At 45.0% G+C, this 23,599-nt stretch overlaps 1 protein-coding gene across 26 annotated transcripts in view; it reads left to right on the plus strand.

Annotated features, from left to right (window-relative positions):
• Positions 1 to 20,036: 20,036 nt before the first annotated feature.
• TCF7L2 (transcription factor 7 like 2) overlaps positions 20,037 to 23,599 on the plus strand; it is a gene marked incomplete at its 3' end in the record, with an annotated part of 199,458 nt that continues 195,895 nt past the window's right edge. For all 26 annotated transcript variants that reach the window (XM_079708652.1, XM_079708642.1, XM_079708650.1 and 23 more), the window contains exons 1-3: positions 20,037 to 20,325; positions 20,603 to 20,669; positions 20,879 to 21,003. In XM_079708652.1, coding sequence (XP_079564778.1) covers positions 20,137 to 20,325; positions 20,603 to 20,669; positions 20,879 to 21,003 — 381 coding nt within the window. In that variant the 5' untranslated portion in view covers positions 20,037 to 20,136. The remainder of the gene's footprint in view (positions 20,326 to 20,602; positions 20,670 to 20,878; positions 21,004 to 23,599) is intronic.

The raw sequence follows: 23,599 nt of genomic DNA on the forward strand, positions 1-23,599 counted from the left end.
GCCATTGGGTGACGCCTTCTTAGAGTCTATGTTTTTTTTTTTTTTTTTTTTTTTTTGCAGTACGCGGGCCTCTCACTGCTGTGGCCTCTCCCGCCGCGGAGCACAGGCTCCAGACGCGCAGGCTCAGCGGCCATGGCTCACGGGCCCAGCCGCTCCGCGGCACGCGGGATCCTCCCTCACCAGGGCACGAACCCGTGTCCCCTGCATCGGCAGGCAGACTCTCAACCACTGAGCCACCAGGGAAGCCCAGAGTCTATGTTTTTTAAATGTATTAAATAAAAGATATCAGATTGACTGCAGACTTCTACTACTGACCAAGAGGGTACTAAGGATAAGATTTACCCTCCTGCCTGAAATGACCAAAAAGTTAGACAAAGTATATGAAACAATAGTTTTCCAAACATTGACTGTCAGGCAACAAAAGGCAGTGACCCTTGAGAAATAGGAAACAGGGGCTTTCCTGGTGGTGCAGTTGTTGAGAATCTGACTGCCAATGCAGGGGACACGGGTTCGAGCCCTGATCTGGGAAGATCCCACATGCCACGGAGCAACTAGGCCCGTGAGCCACAACTACTGAGCCTGCGCGTCTGGAGCCTGTGCTCCACAACAAGAGAGGCCGCGATAGTGAGAGGCCCACGCACCGAGATGAAGAGCGGCCCCCACTTGCCACAACTAGAGGAAGCCCTCACACAGAAACGAAGACCCAACACAGCCAAAAATAAATAAATTAATTAAAAAAAAAGAGAGAAATAGGAAACAAACTAGGTGAGGCCTGTAATCTTGCCCTGCTTACTGCCTGGAGAGTTTCCAAACTGTGTGCAAGGACATAGCTGGTGGTCTCCCTGGGTTGAGGAGAAGAAGCTGGGAGAAAAGGAGACCAAAGTGGCTGGGATTTGCAAAGCAGAATACCAAAGAAGAGACAGCTGCTCAAAGAGGGAACTCTAGAAACCTAGAGCAGTCTCCCTTGAGCCTTTAGCTGAGTACTGATCAGCACGTGCGTGTGAGGAAACTGCATAAGACCAGGAAAAGAACCACCTGAAAGGATCAGAGGGAACAATTCTTTGAGTTCACGCAGGATCAGGAATAGTTCTTCATCTCATTAACCGGACTAGAAGACCTCATAATCCACATGGCATCAGGTAGGGTACTCAGAATAGTTTTGTCTCAGTGGCTGGGAAAATTTAGCTCTAAACTAAATGCTGCTCTGGTCTCACCCAACGAGGCTTAAAAACATGCTGGAAAAAAATCAAACTGATTTCAACTAACTTAACTATGTCCCAGAACAAAGCTCAAGAATATTTAGAATATTTGTAAGCATAGAAAAGAATTCAAAAATATCCAGAATCTAGGGAATGCCCTGGCGGTCCAGTGGTTAGGACTCCAAGCTTTTGCTGCCAAGGGCCTGGTCGGGGAACTAGGATCCTGCAAGCCTTGAGGGTCCCCCGCCCCCTGAAAAAAATCCAACATCCAAAAATTCACAGTGTCTAGCATGTGATAAAAAGTTACCAGGCATGCAAAGAAGCAGGAAAATACAACTCATAATGAGCATGAAGCTCAATTAATCAAAGCTGATTCAGATATGATACCAATGATAAAATTAGTAGACAGGGACATTAAAACAAGAAAATGTTATATTTAAGAAGCTATAGGAAAGATTGAAAATGTTAAGTAGGGATATCAAAGACAGATATTTTTAAAGACCCTATTAGAAATTCTGGAGATGAGAACTATAATGTCTAAAATGAAAAATACAGTAGATGGGATGAATAGGAGATTACACACTGCGGAAGAATGATTAGTGGACTTTGGAAACTATCCAAAATAAAACACAAAGAGAAAAAATATCTTTAAAAAAAGATATCCAAAGCACCATTGAGCTATGGGACAATCTCAAACAGCCAAAAAATATGTAACTGGGATTCCCAAAGGATAAAATATTCGAAGAAATATGATCAAAAACTTTTCAAATTTGATTAAAAAATACAAACCCAAAGATCCAAGAAGTGCGACAAATCCCAAGCACAAGAAACATGAAAAAAATTACACCACCAAGTCATATCTTAGTAAAATTGATTAAAATCAGTGATAAAAATTTTTAAGCAGCCAAAGATAAAAGATACACTATACACATAGAAACAAAGATGAGGATAACAGTAGAATTCTTGTCGGAAACAATACAAGCAGAAGACAGTGGACCCAAATCTTTCAAGTACTGAAACTAAAAAAGAAAGCAGAACAAATTAACCCCCACAACTGGTAACTTAGAATTCTATACTCAGCAAAAATATATTTCAGAAACAAAAGGGAAATCAAGACTTTTTTTTAGACATACAAAAGTTGGAAGACTTCATCACCAGCATACTACAAGAAATGTTAAAGGAAGCCCTTCAGGAGCAAGGAAATTTTTTCTATTCAATGAGGGATATGCAAACAAAAATCACAGTGAGATATCATCTCATATCTAGAATGTCTGAAATGAAAAAGACTAACCATACCAAGTGCTGATGAAGATGTGGAGCAACTGGAACACTCCTGCACCACTAGTGGGAATGTCAGTGCTACAATCACTTTGGGAAAAAGTTTGGCAGTTTCTTAAGCAGTTAAACACACAGCTACTCTTTGGCCTAGCCATTCTACTCTCCGGTAATTACCCAAGAGAAATGAAAGCTTATGCTCACACAGAGACTTATACACTAATGTTCAACCCAGCTTTATTTGTAATAGCCAGGAGCTGGAAACACAAATGTCCATCAACAGGTGAATGGATAAACAATTGATGTTTATCCACAGAATATAATACCACTCAGGAAAAAACAAAAAACAAAAAAAAGCAAGGACAAACTATTGATACACTAAGCAATATAGACAAATCTTAAAATAGTTATGCTGAATAAAATAAGGCAGATTTTTAAAAAATGGACAGAAGAACTAAATAGACATTTCTCCAAAGAAGACGTAGAGATGGCCAACAGGCCCATGAAAAGATGCTCAATATCGCTAATTATGAGAGAAATGCAAATCGAAACTACAATGAGGTATCATCTCACACTAGTCAGAATGGCCATGATTAAAAAGTCTACAAATAATAAATGCTGGAGAGGGTGTGGAGAAAAAGGAACTGTCCTACATTGTTGGTGGGAATGTAAATTGGTGCAGTCACCATGGAGAACAGTATGGAGGTTCCTTAGACTAAAAATAGATTTACCATATGATCCTACCATCCCACTCCTGGGCATAGATCCAGAGAAAACTCTAATCGAAAAGATACATGTACTCCAATGTTCACAGCAGCACTACTTACAATAGCCAAGACATGGAAGCAACCAAAGTGTCCATCGACAGATGAATAGATAAAGAAGATGTGGTATATATACACAATGGAATATTACTCAGCCATAAAAAGAATGAAATAATGCCATTTGCAGCAATCTGAATAGACCTAGAGATTATCATATTAAGTGAAGTAAGTCAGACAGAGAAAGACAAATATCATATGATATCACTTATATGTAGAATCTAAAAAAATGACGTAAATGAACTTATTTACAAAACAGACTCACAGACATAGAAAACAAACTCATGGTTACCAAAGGGGATAGCAGGGGGGTGGGGGCAAATTAGCAGTTTGGGGTTAACATATGCACACTACTATGTATAAAATAGATAAACAAAGAGGACCTACCATATAACACAGGGAACTATATTCAATATCTTGTAATAACCTATAAAGGAAAAAAATTTGAAAAAGAATATATATATGTATAACTGAATCACTTTACACCCGCAGCTAACACAACATTGTAAATTAACTATACTTCAATTTTTTAAATGGTTTAAAAAAAAGGCAGATTTTTTTAAAGTACATACTGTATGATTGTATTTATATAAAGTTCTAGAAAATGCAAACAAGTCTATGGTGATAGAAATCAGTTCAGTGATTTCCTGGGATTGAGGTATGAGGATGTGCAGGAGGGAGGAATTACAAATAGGCACGAAGAAAGTTTTGGGGGTGCTTTATAAACTCACCATCTTGGGACTTCCCTGGTGGTCCAGTGGTTAGGACTCCACGCTCCTAATGCAAGGGGCCCGGGTTTGATCCCTGGTCTGGGAACTAGATCCCACACACATGCCGGAACTAAGAAGCCCGCACGCCACATGCCGCAACAAAGATCCGGCGTGCCGCAACAAAGATCCCGCATGCTGCAACTAAGTCCCGGTGCAGCCAAAATAATAAATAAATATCTTAAAAAAAAAAGTTCACTGTCTTGATTCTGGTGATGATTTCACAAGTGTAAGTATGTAAAGCTTACCAATTATACACTTTAAATACATGTAGTTTATCACATGTCAATTATACCTCAATAAAGATGATAAAATGAAAACTAATTTAAAAATACACGTAGGATTACAAAAGAGCCCAATTATTTTGAAATGCAGCTATCAAAATATTTTTTAAAAACAAAAATGTGATATAATTACCTATGTGCTTTTTTACTAAGGCAAATCTAATAACTACTATAATTTATAATTAATGATGACTATAAATGCTATTTTGAGGTATCCATAACCATTATAACATGACATGAAACTGTGATTTTTAGCAGCGTTAGAGTCACAGTTGCCAACACCAAGTAACAAAGCCAAGAAATAGAGAAAGTGAGTCTTACATCATCAGAGCCTGATGATCTGAAGTTTTATTTCTATGCCTTGTCATTGTCTAGTTTTGGTTTGGGGATATATTTTTTTTAAGATTAAGTTTTCTCCAACCTCACAACTCTTTTTTTTTTTTTTTAATATTTACTTATTTGGTTACACCAGGTCTTAGCTGCAGCAGGCAGGCTCTTTAGTTGAGGCATGCATGTGGGATCTAGTTCCCTGACCAGGGGTTGAACCCAGGCCCCCTGCATTGGGAGCAAAGAATCTTAACCACTCTGCCACCAGGGAAGTCCCTGGTTTGGGGATTAAGGTTAGTCTCATAAAGTGGTTTAGGCGGTTCCTTTTCTCTATTCTGAAAGTCTGTTTACCTAATATGGGTAATACATTTGGGCCTAGTAGTTATCTGGAGAATTATAGATTTTTGGTTTTTTAAATTATATTTTATTGTAAACTATGTCCACTACACAAGGAATATATGCTGGTTGTAACACATGAAATAATTACACGAATGTTTAAATAGGGAATTCCCTGGCAGTCCAGGGGTTAGGACTTGTAGCTTTCACTGCCATGGCCCACATTCAATCCCTGGTCGTGGAACTAAGATCCAGAAAGCTGAGAGGCTGTGGCCAAAAAAAAAAAACAACGTTTAAATATAAAGTTAATAATTTTATTTATTTATTTATTTATTTATTGGCTGAATCGAGTCTTAGTTGCGGCATGCAGGATCTTTTGTTGCAGAGTGCAGGCTCTTTGTTGAGGTGTGCGGACTTCCCTCTAGTTGTGGCACGCAGGCTCAGTTGCCCTGAGGCATGTGGGATCTTAGTTCCCCCACCAGGGATCAAACTGGTGTCCTCTGCATTGCAAGATGGATTCTTAACCCCTGGACCACGTGGGAAGTCCCCTAAAGCTAGTAATGTTTTTAAAAGTGTCACAGTAACTGCTAATACTACTACAGTTTGTTGCCCACATTTAAAAGAAAAGAAAATGCTAAATTTCAGTGAGAGTTCAGTAAAAATAAAAATATAATGTTTTTTTCTCAGAATTCATAACCCTCTAAATTATGTCCATATCAGGCTGCCCTAGATAGCCTTTGGGATCAACCAGGGGTAAGAGGCTCAGTCCAATGTCCAAAGCTGTTTCTCAAAAACAGCACTCATCTGTTTTCCCTTCCTTTCCTCAGTGGGATTGACTGTTATTATAACAATAACAACAACAACAGTAGTAGTATGCTTCCTCAAGAGGATGAATGGGCTATGTGCACTCCACCTGCTTGACTTACTCTCCAAAACAGATCTCAAGCCTTTGGTTCCCTCCTAAGAGTCCTCCCTATGTCCCAGAGGAAGCATTTCCTTAATAAGGCCACCTGCAGCTGCTTCCGGGGAAAGCAAGCTTGAGTCCACAGGGCAGGCCCTTTATCTTGTGGAAATTCAGTAGAGCGGAGTTAAACAGAACCTGGAGTCGCTAGGGGCCCCTGGGCTCAGGTACCAAGTGTATAACAGTCTGCTTTAGTTCCAGCACCTTCTATGAGCTGTGATCACAGGAGTCGGCCCTCCTGAGTCCTTTGTCTCTGAAGGAATCAGGTCTTTCCTGTCGGTTTCCCAGCGGAACCTGCTGACCTTGGAGCACAGGACACAGTTAACTCAGCCCTCTTCTCCCAACACTGCCCTCAGGAGTCCTAATTCCTTTTAAATGCCTGTATTTGGCCTGCAATAGGGATCGAACCTATTCGATCCTGGTCAGTCTGTTCCTGGTCAGTCTGTCCTGGAGGCCTGCCTGCCACCTCTCTGTGGTCTTCAGCCAGGCTGCTTTGTTTGCTCCAAGAAACTCCTTTAGCCTTGTACCCCTCAGCTTCTCTCCTTACAAAGTCCAGTAAAGGTTCCTTTCTTCCCCTAGCCTGGTCATTATAGAAGCTTACCTCCCTGCCCCACCATCAAGTCAAAAACAAGTAGCAGTGTTGTCAGAAATTCTTGATAAATGTTCATGTTTAAAGTGTTCTCAGGGGACTTCCGTGGCGGTCCAGTGGTTAAGACCTTGTGCTTCCAGTGCAGGGGGCCCGGGTTTGATCCCTGGTCAGGGAACTAGATCCCGCATGCATGCCACAACTAAGAGTCTGTCTGCCGCAACTAAGATTCCACGTGCCACAGCTAAGAAGTCCACGTGCTGCAACTAAAAGATCCCGCAGGCCACAACTGAAAAACAAGCCACAATGAAGATCCTGCGTGCCGCAAGGCAACTAAGGTCCAGCGCAGCAAAAATAAATAGATAAATTAAAAGTAAAAAAAGCGGTCTCAGAAAAATCTCTCAGCCTTTCTTCAGTCCTTTAAAATACATTAAGAACCCACATTTGCATTTCAACTCTGTGACTTGACCCCCCGTGCTTGGAATCCCCCATCTATTTAGGTAAGAGTGTCTGCCACCCAGGGACAGTTCCTTCGGCTAAGGGAGTCCTAGGTAGGAAGGCGTCATCTGAGTACCTCAGGCTCTTCCCTGGAGGGAGTGGCTGGTGCAGAAAACTGGAGGAAGACTGTATCCGGAAAATTAGAGAGCAAGTTCCCTTCTCCCACAGCGTCTAGACTCCATCTCTCACAGAAGTTGTGATGGGCCTGGGTGGGACAGTAGTCCGTGTTGTCGGAGGTCAATATTGGAGGCTGGGGCTCACTGGGGAAGGTGGGGTATTCTAATCTGAGGTGGCCAGGGGTAGGAAGAACCAGATAATGAGCCCTAATCCCCAACGAGGGTCCTGGGCCCAGTAGGAAATCAAGATTATTTGATATATCCCAAGAAAAGGGGCTTGCATGGGCCAACAGGAGGGTCAGGAACCAGGAAAGCATTCTGGATGATTACTGGGAATAAAGTAGAAGAGTCTTCAAGACCCCAAGGTACAAGGGGAGTGGGCTAGGCTTATTTAAAGGTCTACATTCTGGACCAGCACCAAGGGTCTGAAGGACACTGGAATTGAGGTTGAGATTGCCGTTCCTTTATGGATCCACGCCACCATCTCCTGCCTAAGGTATTGGTAGCTGGGTGTTAGCTGTGTAACTGATGACTTATGGGAAGAGCTAGTGAGTCCAGCAAACCAAACAGTTATGATACAATCAGGTACCACAAAAGTCATTCATAGTTTATTACTTGTCCTGTTACCAACATTTCAGCTGCCCCAGGCTTTTTCGAGGCACTCCAGGTGACTGGACAATGCATCTTTGCCACCATTGACTTGACAAGGCTTTTACTTGGCACAGGGACCTGCAACGTACAAATGATCCAGATTTCAGTCTCTCTCTTTGAACCTCCAATCAGAGGTGCCTCAGAGGAGTAGCACTCGTGAGCATGCTTTCCTTCTCCCTGCCCAGACTCTGAAGGACAGACACGAAGCCCCTGGCGTAGAAGCAAATCTAAGTGGACGTTGCCCCTAAAGGGAATGTGAAGAGACACTGTGGGTGTGGCAGCAGCCACATGTAGATCTAGGCAGACCACACAGAGCAAGATGCTACACTGGGAGCTCTGAGTGTGCCATGCTGAGTTCAAGTTTTAAATTCTTAGGATCTAGCACAATTCCTTAGCACATATGAAGAGGCTTAGTAATGACTGGAGTGAATGGAACTATTTAATGGTGATATTAGCGAACATGAACGTAGATTCTGTAGGATTGTGAAGTTGGGAAATAATTTAAAAATTAATAGAAATGTACAGGGAACTCCCTGGCGGTCCAGTGGTTAGGACTCTGTGCTTTCACTGCCAAGGGTGCAGGTTCGATCCCTGGTCAGGGAAGGAAGATCCTGTAAGCTGCGGGGTGCAGTCAAAAAAAAAAAAAAAAAAAGAGGAAAGAATAAAAGAAATGTGCATACCGTAGTCCAGTAGTTCTAGATATGAAAAACAAAATGAAAATTCTTCTAGAAGGCAATCACTGGATAGGAGGATATCACTGTGACCTTGGAGTAGGTCAAGATTTCTTAACACACACAAAAGCAATAATCATAAAGACTAAAAACTTCTGTTCATCAAAATGTACTATTATGAGAATGAAAAGGCAAGCCACAGAGAGGGAGAAACTATTTGCAAAACCTATGTCTGACAAAGAATTCATACCTAGAACATGTTAAGAATTCTTACAGATCAATTGGAAAAAGACAGACAACTCATTTTTTTAAACGGGCCAAAGACTTAAACAGGCACTTTCCTAAAGAGGACATCTAAATAACCAGTAAACATGTGAAGATGCTCAACAGCATTAGTCATCAGGGAAGTGCAAATTTCCTTATATCCTCACCATAAAAGGGGGGGAAACTGACAATACCAGGTGATGCAACAGAAGTTCTCTGCACATTCTAGAATAAATTGGTTCAACAAGTTTGGAGAAATTTGGTACCATCCATTAAAGGTGAACACATACACACCCTGATGTCACAGGTATTTTAATTCTAGGTTTATACCCAATGTGGATGCATTCAGATATTAACAGAAAGGAATATACAAGAATAATGTTTATAGTAGCTCTGTTTGTCTTCTAAAAACAACCCAAAGTTGCGTCTATAGTAGATTGGTTAAATAAATTCATATGCATTGTATATGTATATATTTATAATATACAATGACTAAACTTGTATTCATTGTATATTATAAATTTATATTCCATTGTATACAGTGGAATACTATACAGTAGTGAAAATGAACTACTGCTACATTGTTGACTCTCTTGGGCATAATGTTAAGCAAAAGAAGCCAGAAATAAAAGAGTACAATAAGATATGATTCCATTTCTGGACAAGAATAGGCAAAACTCTTCTAGCGTCATAAAATCAGAACAGTGGTTGCTTTCGGGGTAGGATTGCTAGATAAAATACAGGCTACCTAGTTAAATTTGAATTTCAGATTAGCAACGAATTTTTTATTAGAAATATGTCCTAAGCGATATTTTTATTTGCTAAATCTGGCAATCGTACTTTGGAGCAGGGGTGCGGATCTTGACTTGGAGGGCACACAAAGATTGCTTCTGTTGTTTTGGTAGTACTATTCTATTATCTTGATCTAGATGGTAGTTATGTGAATGTGCCCATTTCTAAAAATTTATCAGGGTGAATATTTAAGATTTTTGCACTTTACTATTTGAATGCTATACCTCAAGAAAAAGTTTTAAAGGCTTTAATAGAGCGGCAGAGCGATATATGAAGAGTCAGGAGTCCTGGGTTCCAACTGAAGCCTTTATTGACTTGAGTTAGTTTGGCCCAGTTTTTCCCAGTCTCGATTTTTTCATTGGTAAAATGGAAATAATTTTAACAGGAGCTACTCCTACTAACTCCATTTTATGCAGAAGGAAATGGAAGGTGAAATACTGTGTTGGAGGCAACCCAGCTGGTGAGTGGCATTGACAGGTTCAAGGCCATCATTCTAGAACCCATGTGGCTCATCTCCACACCCTAGTGCTTGCCTACTGGAAAGTGCTTCTAAGACAGTAAAAGACTCAACTAACGTAAAACTTTACCTATGATTTTTTTAATTTAAAGTTTTTATTTTATTTTATTATTTAATTAACTAACTAATTAATTAATTAATTAGGCTGTGTTGGGTCTTCTTTGCTGCGCCCGGGCTTTCTCTAGTTGCGGCGAGCGAGGGCTACTCTTCATTGCAGTTCATGGGCTTCTCATTGTGGGGGCTTCTCATTTTGGTGGCTTCTCTTGTTGCAGAGCGTGGGCTCTAGGTGGGCGGGCTTCAGTAGTTGTGGCATGAGGGCTCAGTAGTTGTGGCTTGCAGGCTCTAGTGCGCAGGCTCAGTAGTTGTGGTGCACGGGCTTAGTTGCTCCGCCGCATGTGGGATCTTCCCCGACCAGGGCTTGAACCTGTGTCCCCTAAGTTGAAAGGTGGATTCTTAACACCTGCGCCACCAGAGAAGTCCCTAAAGTTTTATTGTTTTATTTAGCTTTATTAGAGTATAGTTGATTTACAATGTTGTGTTAGTTTCAGGTGTATAGCAAAGTGATTCAGTGATACATATATTCATTCTTTTTTAGATTCTTTTCTAGTATAGGTTATAGAATATTGAATAGTGTTCCCTGTGCTATGCAGTAGGCCCTTGTTGGTTATCTATCTTATACACAGTAGTGTGTGTGTTCATCCCAAGCTCCTGATTTATCCCTCTCACCCCCCTTATGATTATTTAGGATAGGAAATTTTAATAAAAAGTCTAGAGAGTATTTGCAAAAACTTAAGTGATAGTGCATCTTGGGGAGAGACTAAACCTAGCTTTGGATGGGCAAAGGGGTCTCTGACACCCTCCCCTAAGAAATAGAAGCACTAGGAGAGCCTCTCGTCTACAGGAGATGCTCCAGCCCAGAGCGGCCAGTGGTCACCTTGACGGACCAAGCCCCTGAAGTCCTCTGACCTGGAATTCCTCTCCTCCCTTTTGACTTAGCTCCTTCCTTTCTTTTTTCTTTAGCTCCAGGCAAACCAATTCTCCTGGGACCAGGGGTGGGAGGGTGGCCGGCCTCCCTCACCAGGGAGCTTGCTCTTGCTTAATTAGTGTCTGCAAAGGGCTGCCTATTATTAAATTACTAGACAATTGAGATGAAGCCTTGAGGGCTTTTGAAATCTGTACTGCCACACTGCCTAAATGGGTGGGAGGGACTTGCTTGGAGGGACAGGGAGAGGAGGTTGGTTGAAAACACTCTCGTGGTGGGGCTACCCACCTCCTGATGGACAGCACCACAAAGAGACCCTAACGAGTCTGCTGCCTGGCTTGTCTTTGGTGCTTGAAAGCCACCATTCCAGATGTGTTTGTTTTGAGTGCAGGCACCTTGCCTTTTTATAATGCAGCAAATCTTGAGAAGAGTCACTAGGAGGGGTAGAATAACAGTGATAAGAGCTAAGATGTACTGAGTCCTCCCACAGTGCCAGGACTGGGCTAAATCCGGGCATTCCATCTCCGTCTGGAGAGGGGAGGCAAGAAAGGAAATCTGCCCAATTGAAAGCCTCTGTGATCAAGGTAAGTGTACACGTTATTTCATTGAATCCTCACCACTTAGATGTAGATATCATGCCCCCATTTCATAGATGAGTAAATAAAGTCAGAATGATTTATGCACTGGTCCTAGGTCACATATTCGTACATGGCAGAGCCAAAATTTGAACACTTCTGGTGAGACCAAGATGTCCTCTTGTGCAGGGCATAGGTTCTCACCAGGGAGGTGGCACAGTTTGAAAAAACTCCCCAGGCCATTCTGATACAGGTCCTGATTGGCTGGCGGAAGAGGGGATGGTGGTCCCCCTTCACTGGTTAGAGAACTGACTTACTAAAGTGACTTTATCATATTCCTTTCAGAGAGGGGGTTCACTGCACAGCAGTGGTTCTCTGGTGGTGATTTTGCTTCCTCCTCCACCCGCAAAAGGGGACATATGGCAGTTTCTAGAGACATTTTTTCCCATCACGACTTGGGGGTGGGGTTCCACTGTCAACTAGTGGGTAGAGACCACGGATGCTGCTCAGTACCCAACAACACACAGGACAGCCCTGCACAACAAAGAATTATTCAGTCCAAAATGTCTATAGCACTGAGGTTAAGAAACCCTGGCTACTAATTTGTAGGGGGGTGTGAGGAAGGAGATAAATTGGGGAGACAACGTTGGGCATACCTGAAGCATATTTGGGGGGAGGAATGGATGGACCTTGAAGACAAGTGTTATCTACTTGACAATGTAGCAGAAGGGGAGGTGTGAGTCTTGCTTTAAAGGAAAGTAATTATCTTTTTGCCAAGATCTTCTTTACACCCCCAGAATATCACAGAAAATTGGTGAGGGGGATTCTATTGTCGGATTGGCCCAGGAGCCGGTAGCCAAAGAAGACCTGGATTTGGAGTCAGGAAACTTGAATCTCCATCTTGGCCCGGCTATTGCCAGCTATGTGATGCTGAGCCAACCTGGATCTCTTGAAGCCTCAGTTTCCTTACCTGTCAAATGGGGATAATTATATTTGCCCCCTCTCACAAGGTCTTGTGAGTAGCAGATGGAACAATGTTTGAGAAAGTTCTTTGTAGAAGGACAATCCCCTTGAAGAACAGAGGATGCTGCCTCTGTGAAACCTGCAGGCAGATCTCTGAGCCCATTTTGGGTGGATGGGGCTCACTATCTATTTTTAAATTAAAGGAGTGAAATAGAATCCTTTGTCACCCCTGTGCTGTGAAATTCAAGTGTGAGAGTAAATTTGACAAAAAGAGATTTAAAATGATGTATCAGGGACTTCCCTGGTGGTCCACTGGTTAAGACTTCGCACTTCCACTGCAGGGGGCATGGGTTCAATCCCTGGTTGGGGAACTAAGATCCTGCATGCCCCGCGGAGAGGCTGAAAAATAAAATGGTATATCAGATGCAGTGTGAGCAACAGCTACCTTGAAATGACCCCAACTCAAGCAAGGATGGATGGATATGAGAAGGAGAAGGAAGGTCAAAGCCTTTATTTCTTAAAATAGAAAGAAGAGCATTATCTCCCTTTCTTTTTTTTTTTATCTCCCTTTCTGATCATGCAAATAATCCATGCCCAGTTGTTAAAACCAAACAAACCCAAACACAACCAGATAGTATAGAAAGGTATAAAAATGTAAGTAAAAATTATCCCCAATTCTATCACCTAGAGAAAAAATAGTGCTGTTGACATTTTGGAGCACATCCTTTCAAATATATTTAAGGAACAATAATACTTAAAAAAAAAAAAAAAAGAACACTACAGTACATGCTGTTTTGTAGCCAGAAATAAAATAACATGAACACAGAAACTAACACACCATGTTAAGCAATTATACTCCAATAAAGATGTTAAAAAATAATAACATGAACAGCCAGAAGATCCATTAGAAAGATGCTCCTTGTACAGAGGGGTATGTGAAGTTCCTTCAAAGAAGACAAGACTCCAAGACAGCAGTATCAGATCCTTCCCTTAGAAATGCCCCATCTGGTTTCCAGACAGTCATCACCTTTGCTGTTGGGGGGCTGGGGGTGCTGCTGGCGGGATCAGGAGGGTCTCACAGGCAGTAAGACACCAGCGCTCACAAGGCCTCCAACCCCTGATGAACGCTGGTAGGTCAGAGAAGAGAGAGTGGGTGGGGCCTCTGCTGATTCTGCCCAGCCCAGGACTTGGTTTTCCCCGGGGAGCAGAGCCCTTTGCCGGGTGGGAGCGAGGAACGTGCTTCCCTGTTCTGCGAACAGACCGTCAGGAACCTGGGCCATCGCTAGAAAGGGTGGGAGAATCAGTGTCTGGGTGCCCGCGCCTAGAGGAAGACCACGTTTCCACGGGAGGCGTTGCTGGGAGGGGCATCTGTGCTTCTTATGGGGTTTTGGGGTCATTATAATCTCTCCCTCTCGGCATTTTGGAACCTTTAAGAAATAACGATTAATGCCTTCCCTCCTGCTCTAGGTATTTACAGCGTGCCCTCAGGCTACCAAGAGACAGGGCTCGCTCCCGATGACTCCACCGGAAGCCTTGCTCCCTGTTTCTGTGCTGCAGGCTGTTGTCTGTATGCGATCCGAACTCACTCCGGACCCCGGAACTCATCATGTATCCTTCTTCCCTTTCCCTGTCCAAATGAGTGTTTCATTAGGAACTATAATCCACGAATATCATTAGAATTTACAGAAGCAATTGGGATTTTTGCAAGGCGGGGGGAAGCTGATTCTAATCCAGTCTCAAGTGATTTGATCAACATAGATTTAGACCTTCCTCAGGGACAGGCTGGGGCTTAAAGCTGCTTTGGATTCTTGGGGGGACTGAGCCTGAAATCTTCACACTCTGGACCTGGGAGTCTCCTTGAATCCTCCTCCATCCCGTGATGCTTTTGGCCAGAAGCAGGTGTGTCAGCCCACACCTAGATAAATTACAAGGAGAACAATGTCCTCTCCTGAAATTTCACCTGCTTTGTCCCTTGAACAGACGTAGACCACCTTATGAGATTGCTCAATGCTGGCGGACATGGTCCCTGCCTCAAGTTAAAGTACCCATGTCTTTGTGGAAGGTGCTTTGGTATCCATGACATCTCTGAATAGAAAAATGGGTTTGAGTGGGCAAGGATGTTCCCTGAAAAAGGATGGGGGTCACTGAAGCTTTTTTTTTTTTTAAAAAAAAGAAGAAAAGAAAACCTCAGGCATTTAAATATGTTAAATACATACTCAATTATTAATTCTAAAGACTTCTACAAATCAACCTAGATGAAACTTTTTTCACCTTTTTCCTGCCTTTTTTTCCCCTTCTCAGGAACATTTAGACCTACCCTATGGCAATGACTATCGGAAAGTCTCTGCCCTGTATATTAGGGTAGCACAAATAATTCAGCATAAAGCAGCCCCATTCCTGTAACTTGGCATTAGGATAAGTATATCTTAAGAAAGTTCTTATGCAGACTTGGCTTCAGGCAATAAAACGTCATAGACGTATAACTGTAGCAAGCGAAATTTCTAGGGAGCAAATTAGGCTGAAAACATCTTCTAGAGATGGCTAGAAAGGAAATGTACACCACCCCAAAATAAGGCAAGTTATGCAGTAAATGTTTCATTTATTGGCCTTCTTCCATTACTATTAGGGTTAAAAGACATCTTGTCAATAAGAAAGGTATATTTATGGAGGCCTGATGTCTTTCAAAAGGCTGCTCCTGTCACAAATGCCTATAGCGGTAGCGATCAGCTTATGAAGACAGGTGATGAAACCCTGTACAAATGCATACATCTCCCCATTAACCCTTAGATCATCAGGCATTATTGTCACTTTACCTGGACCTGTCATTAGCTGAAGCAAGGTGATCAAGCCAGACACTTCAGAAAAATGCCAAAAACAGAACAGTGTCCCTCAGGGTTTAAAAGAGGGTGTGTGCCTTTCCGAGTCCCTTGATAGAATCACTGGGGGAAAATAAAAGGTTGCCTGTGAAGTGGGTCCTTTTTACCTACCCCTTCCTCCTGCTAAAACTGAAAACTCTCAGGTGTCCAATTTTTAGTGTTCCTAGGTTGGCTAAGGGAGTAGCTTTCTTCAAGATCCAAATAAGGAACCATCACCCACGCAGAACAAAAAGCAAACAGAAAATCTCACAGTGGAATCAGGACTTTGGCTTCTCAACATTTCCCCATTTTATAGCTTCCTTATGTTTTCAGATTCTTTTTTTGGCTTCCTCAGTCAGCACACTCCCTGCATAGCTAAGTCCAACACAGTGGGTAACAGATCATCCATCTTGGAGCCTGGATCTTTAAAGAAAAATCACACAGAACACATACACACATGTACGGAACACCGTCTAGGTTTAATTACTAGAATCTTGCCAGGTGATTGGGGAAGCTGAATATGGTTGTTGACATGTATTCTCTACTTCTGGTGAATCTAAGAAGACTATCCTTGTTTTTCCTAAATTCTAAAGCCAAACTTCCAACATAGTTTGTCCCTTTTGCTGCTATGCTGGTGAGCCTCTTAGCATAACTGGGGTGTGGGCTGAAACTATGGGATCATGGATTTTCTGAATGTTAGAAAGGACCTAAGAAAATATCCAGGCCAAACACCTCACCTGTCAGGTGAGACAGGACAAAGGGGCCATAGGCAACAAGGCCAGTGGCCAGCCTGTTTCTGCCATATTCCTTCAAGCACAGTCCCATATTTCAGAGGACATCTAGCACTCTGCCATAACGCCCCCCAGTAGGGAACTGATGCCTGAAAAGTGATTTATATAAACTGAAACTTCCTTTTCATGCTCCCCAATAGGGATGAACAAGGAAGTACCTATGGGAGAGGTAACCTATTCAGTTAATTTTTGAGGTTAAAATGCAGATTGCTAATATCAACACAGGTCCACAGAGATTTAATAGAGGGATGGCTGAAGGGGAGGAGAAAACAGAGAAGTGAAGCAGAGGGCAGTGGATGAGGAGGAGGAGACAGCAAGGAGGGTTGAGGGACAGTCTACTTACAGCTCAGGACCTGGGCTGGCCCCGGGAAAGGCCTCCAAGGGAAAAGGTCCCAGCTTCTCCTCCAACCTGAGCACCCCCCAATATGCAAAACTCCTTGGCTCAGGCTAAAGTCAGAACTGGTCTGGTTTCCTCCCTGTGTTTAGAACCCCTGCTATTTGGGCAGAACTCTTGGTCCTATTAACTAGGAGTCAGTCATCAGTACCTAGAGAGAGAAGTAGCCTCAACACCCGGACACAAGCCAACCGTTGTTTAAAATTTCACAGCAAATCTACAAATTACATGTCCAGGTTGTGGGCCAACCTGACCTTTTAAAAAAAAATATTGTATTACCTTGCTTTTTGCCAATTTCAATTTCACACCCTCCCCCCACTTCTCCCCTATCCCCGCATCACCCGAAGCCCTTTCAGAGACTCATGGGTAATTGACCCTCTGAGATCTTGCTGGTCTCCCCAAGCCTGTTTATGGCACAAAGCAACAGGATTAAAGGTGGCACATGGGCTATCATGGAATAACTTTTAATTGCTTAATTAAATCAGAGGTTTAAAGAAGGAAGGATTCAAGAGTTTCCTTTGAATGAGAAATATAAGGATATGCCAAAATGGATGAAGAAAGCCCTTAATATTTACATATGATAAAAACGCAGGCCAGGACATTAAAAACAATAAGTACATTCTTTAAAATTTCAATTCAGTATATTTATGAGCTTTCATTTTCCAGGTAAGTCCTATAAAGGACATAGAAGACCTCAGTATCCAATTTAATTCAGATCAGCTTTAGACTAAAATAAAAGAACCACTGCACAGGACAAAGAAATTGCCACAAAATTGAGTTACTATAAATGTGTTCCCGTTTAAGTAAATAAGCCTTTAAAACAGGCCTTACGAAAGTCTACGCTGTACACAGACTCAGGCACCTAAGTATACAGGTGACAATTAGCAAGTGTGAAAAGCTATGGTCATTTGCTAAATGTGTAAATCTAAAGGCAACCAAGTGAAAAGACCTAAAAAAAGGACACTGTTAAATCCATTTGTACATGGATTTAACAGTGAAGCATTTCATTCTTCATGTTTTTACTTGGTGTCTTGAAATAATCCCCTTTCTGTCTCCACTCACCCTCTTAGAAACTGTGCCCGCCTTATTTATTTATGAAGTCTGAAGGTTAGTCCTACCTGCTGAGACTAATTAGCCCTGTGCTTTGTATCCTATGCAATCCTGTCTGATTAAAGGTACACATTTGTTTTGCTTCTTTTCAGGCTCCTTCTCACTCTACTTCTGATTTTCTGATTCATATTAAAGCTGGGAGTTACAGTGATTCTCCTCCATAGCCCTCCCCCATGCCCCCACCACATTTTTATTTTGCCCACATCTTACTCTTTAGTGTGCAAATGTGGTTATGAATTTTTTTCCAGTGCAAGGGAATGCATTGGCCTTGTCAATCTTGGTATCATTTTTAGTAGTCTTCTTTCTGAGACCATAGCCCATAAAACAGTTTTGCTGAAAACCCCAACTCTCTAAATGTTACATTTAAATTTGCTTTCTTTTGGAAAGCTTAGGTGCTGATGGGCCAGCTGAAGAGCAGGTGAGATGTTTTTTTAAGGGATGGGTGAAATAATTTAGTTCATCATGGACTCCAGACCAACACTGTTCCTAAAAGACAATTTGCTAATTCTTATTGACTTCTTTTTTTCTGGTTCTTTTTGTCCCCTTTCATGTTGTAGATTCCAGTCCACTTCTCATTGGATATTTGCAAGAAAATGAGTGTTCTTGCTCCATTTTCTAGGGACACTGTGTTTTGGGACCCAGGCCTTTCCCCCTTCGACGTAATTTTCTTCCCCATTTTGTAGCAAATCAATCTGCTCCCCAGGAGAGAGCCTAAAAATCAACAAATACCTGCCTCAAACCTCAGGTTTTCCATCTCCTCCCAGAGGTCTTCCAGCATCAGCTGGGTTAGCAATTTCCTGCCAGAGCCATCTACATCTTGATTATTTGGTCAGTCTTTTGGGGATTTCATTTCAGACCCCCTTCCAGAAAGACTCCAGACCCGACCGACTGATCCCAAGGGTTGGTGAACTTTCAGTTTTATTTTCCCTGGCGGTGTTAACGCCCAAACTTTTCACCTCCAAAGTCAGAAAGGACTTTGAATCCTAGCTTGTTTCCTACCACCTCCAAAGTCAGTTTAAAAAAACAAAAAAAAGAAAAGAACAACACTCTACATTGAAAAGAATCATGTATTTTTCCTTAAGGATATTTTTAATGCCCTTGACAAACACTACAGTATTTGATTGTTTTTTGGATAAAAAGTCATCTTGGCATATTTATTCTAGTGAGATTTAAGATTTAATGAAATGATTCACTATTAATACACAAGAAAAGGGAGGGAAGACCTCGTGGGTTAATAGTTTCTTTCATTGCAGATAACCAGGAACTTTGCCCAGCCCTCCACTTCCCCAAGCTCTCTGAAAGTGGAGGGTTGATCTCTCTTTTTGACCACTTCTCTTATATCCCGCCCAAGGGTGGCTGATTTCATTGCTGGCTTAACCACTAAGCACCAGCCCGCACCCCTTCCCCACAATACTCTCCTCCTTTCCCCCTTCCTTAAGACTTATTTCTAATATTTCTAAAGTGCACTTTTTCTGGGCCTCACCCCATCCCCGCCCCCCAAGTGGGCTTTCCTTCCGCCTTCCTCGGCTCGGATTCCTGACGCGGTCGCCACCCCCTTCCCCTCCTCTCCTACTCCGCATTGTCTTTCTGAAGCCACCCCCCTCCCGGAGCGAGTCCCCGTTCCCTCGCCCAGACTCCCAGGCTCGCACACACTCAGCGCAGGCCTCTCCCCCTGCACACTCCTCCCTCCGTCTCTCCCCCCTCCCCCGCCCCTCTCCTCCTCCTCCTCCTCCTCCTCCTCGTCTCCCTCCTCCCTCTCCCGGCGCCCGAAAGGATCATTGTTAGCCACCCCCGCCCCGCCCACCCCGGCTGTTTATTTATGCAGACGTCACCGGGCCGGCCCCGCCCCCCGGCATCTCATTAAGCGAGTGTGTTCCTCTCTCCCTGTCAATAATCTCCGCTCCCAGACTACTCCGTTCCTCCGGATTTCGATCCCCCTTTTTCTATCTGTCAATCAGCGCCGCCTTTGAACTGAAAAGCTCTCAGTCTAACTTCAACTCACTCAAATCCGAGCGGCACGAGCTCCTCCTGTATCTTCGGCTTCCCCCCCCCTTTGCTCTTTATATCTGACTTCTTGTTGTTGTTGGTGTGTGTGTTTTTTTTTACCCCCCTTTTTTTATTTATTATTTTTTTGCACATTGATCGGATCCTTGGGAACGAGAGAAAAAAGAAACCCAAACTCACGCGTGCAGAAGATCTCCCCCCCCTTCCCCTCCCCTCCTCCCTCTTTCCCCTCCCCAGGAGAAAAAGACCCCAAAGCAGAAAAAAGTTCACCTTGGACTCGTCTTTTTCTTGCAGTATTTTTCTGGGGGGGGCAAAACTTTTTGGGTTTTTTTTTTTTTTTTGGCTTTTCTTTCTCCTTCATTTTTCTTCCAAAATTGCTGCTGGTGGGTGAAAAAAAATGCCGCAGCTGAACGGCGGTGGAGGAGATGACCTAGGCGCCAACGACGAACTGATTTCCTTCAAAGACGAGGGCGAGCAAGAGGAGAAGAGCTCCGAAAACTCCTCGGCAGAGAGGGATTTAGCTGATGTCAAATCGTCTCTAGTCAATGAATCAGAAACGAATCAAAACAGCTCCTCCGATTCCGAGGTAGGAAAAGCCCCTCGGGCTGGTGGGGTTCTTAATCTATTTCCTGGGCTTGGCAAATGTTGCTTAAAGGGAAGAAATCGGGGCTGGGGGCGGCGGCGGCACGCCGCGGGGCCGGGCGGGCGGCGTGTGCGTGTGGTGCCACCATTGCAAAAACTTGTAACCCTGTTTTTCTCTCCCATCCCAAACCCCCCCACCTCGCTGATTCTTTTTCTCCCCCTTCTCCCCCCTCTGCGTGGCGTTTGCCCCTCGCCCTCCCCACCTCCACCCCTCCGGGAAGGCGGAAAGACGGCCTCCGCCTCGCTCCGAAAGTTTCCGAGATAAATCCCGGGAAAGTTTGGAAGAAGGTGAGTACGCCCCGCGCGCCCCGCAGCCGCCGGGAGCTGTCCCCCGGGCCCGCCGCCCCGCGCGCCCGGGCCCCGCGCCCCGCTCGGCCGGGCCTTCCGTCGGCCCGGCCGGGGCGCCCAGCCACTTGGGGCACTTTCTAAAAAGTTTCTCCTCGCTCTCTCCCGCTCCGCGCGGCCGCCGCCGTCCCCTCGCTGCCCCGCCATGTTAGCGGCCAAGAGGCAAGATGGAGGGCTCTTTAAGGGGCCACCGTATCCCGGCTACCCTTTCATCATGATCCCCGACCTGACGAGCCCCTACCTCCCCAACGGATCGCTCTCGCCCACCGCCCGAACCGTAAGTGCCTCCGCGCGCGGCCCCCGCCCGCTGCCCGCCCGCCCTTGCCTCCCGCCCGGCCCCGCATGCGGCCCCTGCCCTGCCCTGCCCCCTCCCTCCCTCTCCCCTCCCTCCCCGCCTCCTCCCCTCCCCGCCTCCCCTCCCCCTCTTGTGGCCCAGGCAGCCCGAAACTCTCCAAACTTTTCTGCCTTTTGTGGACTGGATTTGTTTGCACTTCGCCATGTTCTTGCTTTCAGTTTGTTGCCTCGTGATGTTGGGGAGACTTTTCTTTCCAAGCAGGGCTTTGTTGGTTGGGGGGGAATCAGAAGAACTTTTTTTTGCGCTCTGATTCCCCCCGCCCCCTTTGGTGGTGGTGTTTGTTCCTTCACCCTGGGAAGATGACTGTGTGGCTCTTTCTTTTCTCCCTCTCCCTCTCTCTCTTTTCCTTCCCTCTTCTGTGGCGTCTTGGGCTTTCCCCGGTTAACCCCTTGGCTGCCGCTGCCGGGGACTGAGTTAATGGGCTGCGCCCGACGCGCGGGGTAGAGTGGATTGTCCTCCAGGCGTTGGACTTGAGAACTAGCGGGCGCGCGGAGCCCGGGGCCTTGGAGAAGCGCCTCGCCTTTCTCTTTCGGCCGCTTATTTGTTTAGCTTTCTAGTGGCGGTGGCTGGCTCTCAGCCCTCCTTCCCTTTTCCCCTGGAAGGTCACGCTTCCAAGACTGGTCCCACTGCAAACTTGGGGGCTCTGGGCTTCCTTTACTGGGGCCACCTCGCAGGGCCGCGAGCGCCCTGGGCGCCGTGGCGGGCTCGGCAGCCCGGCGCGCTGGCTGCGGGCTCTCCCGGGCCGCGCGGGGTGGAGAGGCCCCTGTGGCCGCGGGTTTTGGTTTGTATGGAGCCGGGATGGCCTCCTCCGAGCGGACTTGATGTATTTCTAGGGAATTTTGGTGCCTTGGGATTTATAGCGGGATCTGCGCTCGCCAGCTTCCGAGAAGGCCCTCAGTGGGCCCTGGGGGGCCAGAGACCAGGTTGTGCGGGGCCCAAGGGTGTATAGAGGGTGAGGGAGGCCGAGGGCTCCTTTCCTTCAAGGGATTGGGCTGCTGATCGCGGGCCACCCAACTTTGGGGGGCTCCAGGGCGGCGCGGGGTGCCAGGCTCCGGGGGGGGCGCTTCCCGCGGCGTGCGTCCCGCGCCCCCCCCCCCCCCCGTGACATTTGTGAATAAGGCTCACCCTCTTCCCCGACAGGCCTCTGCCCCCTGCCCTCGCCTTGAACCCCCTGCCCCCATCCCACCCTCCTCTAAAAAGCCTGGATTACGAATCTCTAGACGCAACCTCTAAACGTTTGTGCCCGGCTTCTCGGGATTGTCATTTTGCACCCTCTCTGGTATGGTCCCCCTACCTCTTATTTACACTCACTTCTTCTGTTTTCTTTTCTTTTTCGGTAACTCGAGATAGCAATTTGAAATAGTGTATCCACTGTTCAGCAGCCGTGGAATCGGTGCTAATGGCCGAGGGCTTGCCGGACGGGAGTCGATCAGATCTACAAGTGTTTTTAAGCATTAAAATATTAACTATCAGGTTTGACTTGTTTTTTTGGGCCCTGGCAAAAATGGCAAGGGCATGCTAGACCGGTCATTTTTTATGGCTAGGAAAGAGAAATAATTATTACCCTCCCTCCCCCTCCCGCGCTCCCAGGCTTCTGCATGCTTGGGAAGCTGGGAGAGCGTTTCAGCCCGACCTCCTCCTGCAGGGCCAGTTCTTTCAGGCGGCGGGGGCCGGGCAGTGGGGTTGCAGCTGTAGGGGAAACACAGTCCGGTTACGTTGTATTTTTCTTGGGAGCCTGTGGGCATCCTGAACCGGGAGTATTCGGCTCAGAATCGGAGAGTTTGTGTAATAACCAAGCCGACCAAGCGACATTCCAAAGTAACCCTGAGAATTTCTTACTCTCCTCCCCTCCCCCTACGATGGAAGCCTCTCTGGTATTATTTTAAAATCCACTTAGCCATCTGAAAGGCCATCTGAATATTGAGCTTTGATGGTGGGCTTGCTGGCCTTCTTGACTCGTTGCAAACTCCTGTCTGTGACCGCTGGCAATATTGCCGCAGGATCTCCTGAAACTCCAACAGTTGTGTCGCACTGTAATTAGGAAACAGGGAAATTGTTAAAGGTAAATAAATGATTTCCCGGTGCGAAAAGGATGGCTCCCGACAACCCGTCCCCTTTGTGGGCATTGTAGGAACCCTCGGCGTCTAGTTATTTTAATTGTGGACATAGCGGGTGGCCTGATGCTGTGACATCAGATGGAGTCTGAGAAGACATTTCTGAAGTCAGGAGGCAGTTTTAGTATTTGCGTGTCAAACACCAACAGACATCTTTAGTGTGCACAGGCCCTTCCTCCTCCTATCTGTTACCTGGGTTAGCTGATGTGCTCCAGAATTAAGGTTATTTAAGCTGGTAAGTAGAGCCATGGAAATGAGGCTGAGAGGCTGTTGTGTGTCACTCCTGACCTCTTCGATCAGAGGGCCGGCTTGCAATTCCAGATTTGATACAGCTGCCGAAGGAATCTATAGGCAAGATAGCGGTCTTTTCATGCTCATCTGAAATTCTTAGTGCTTCATAGAGT

The sequence above is a fragment of the Hyperoodon ampullatus genome (genome assembly GCF_949752795.1).
Source record: "Hyperoodon ampullatus genome assembly, chromosome: 1".
Taxonomy (NCBI): Eukaryota; Metazoa; Chordata; class Mammalia; order Artiodactyla; family Ziphiidae; genus Hyperoodon; species Hyperoodon ampullatus.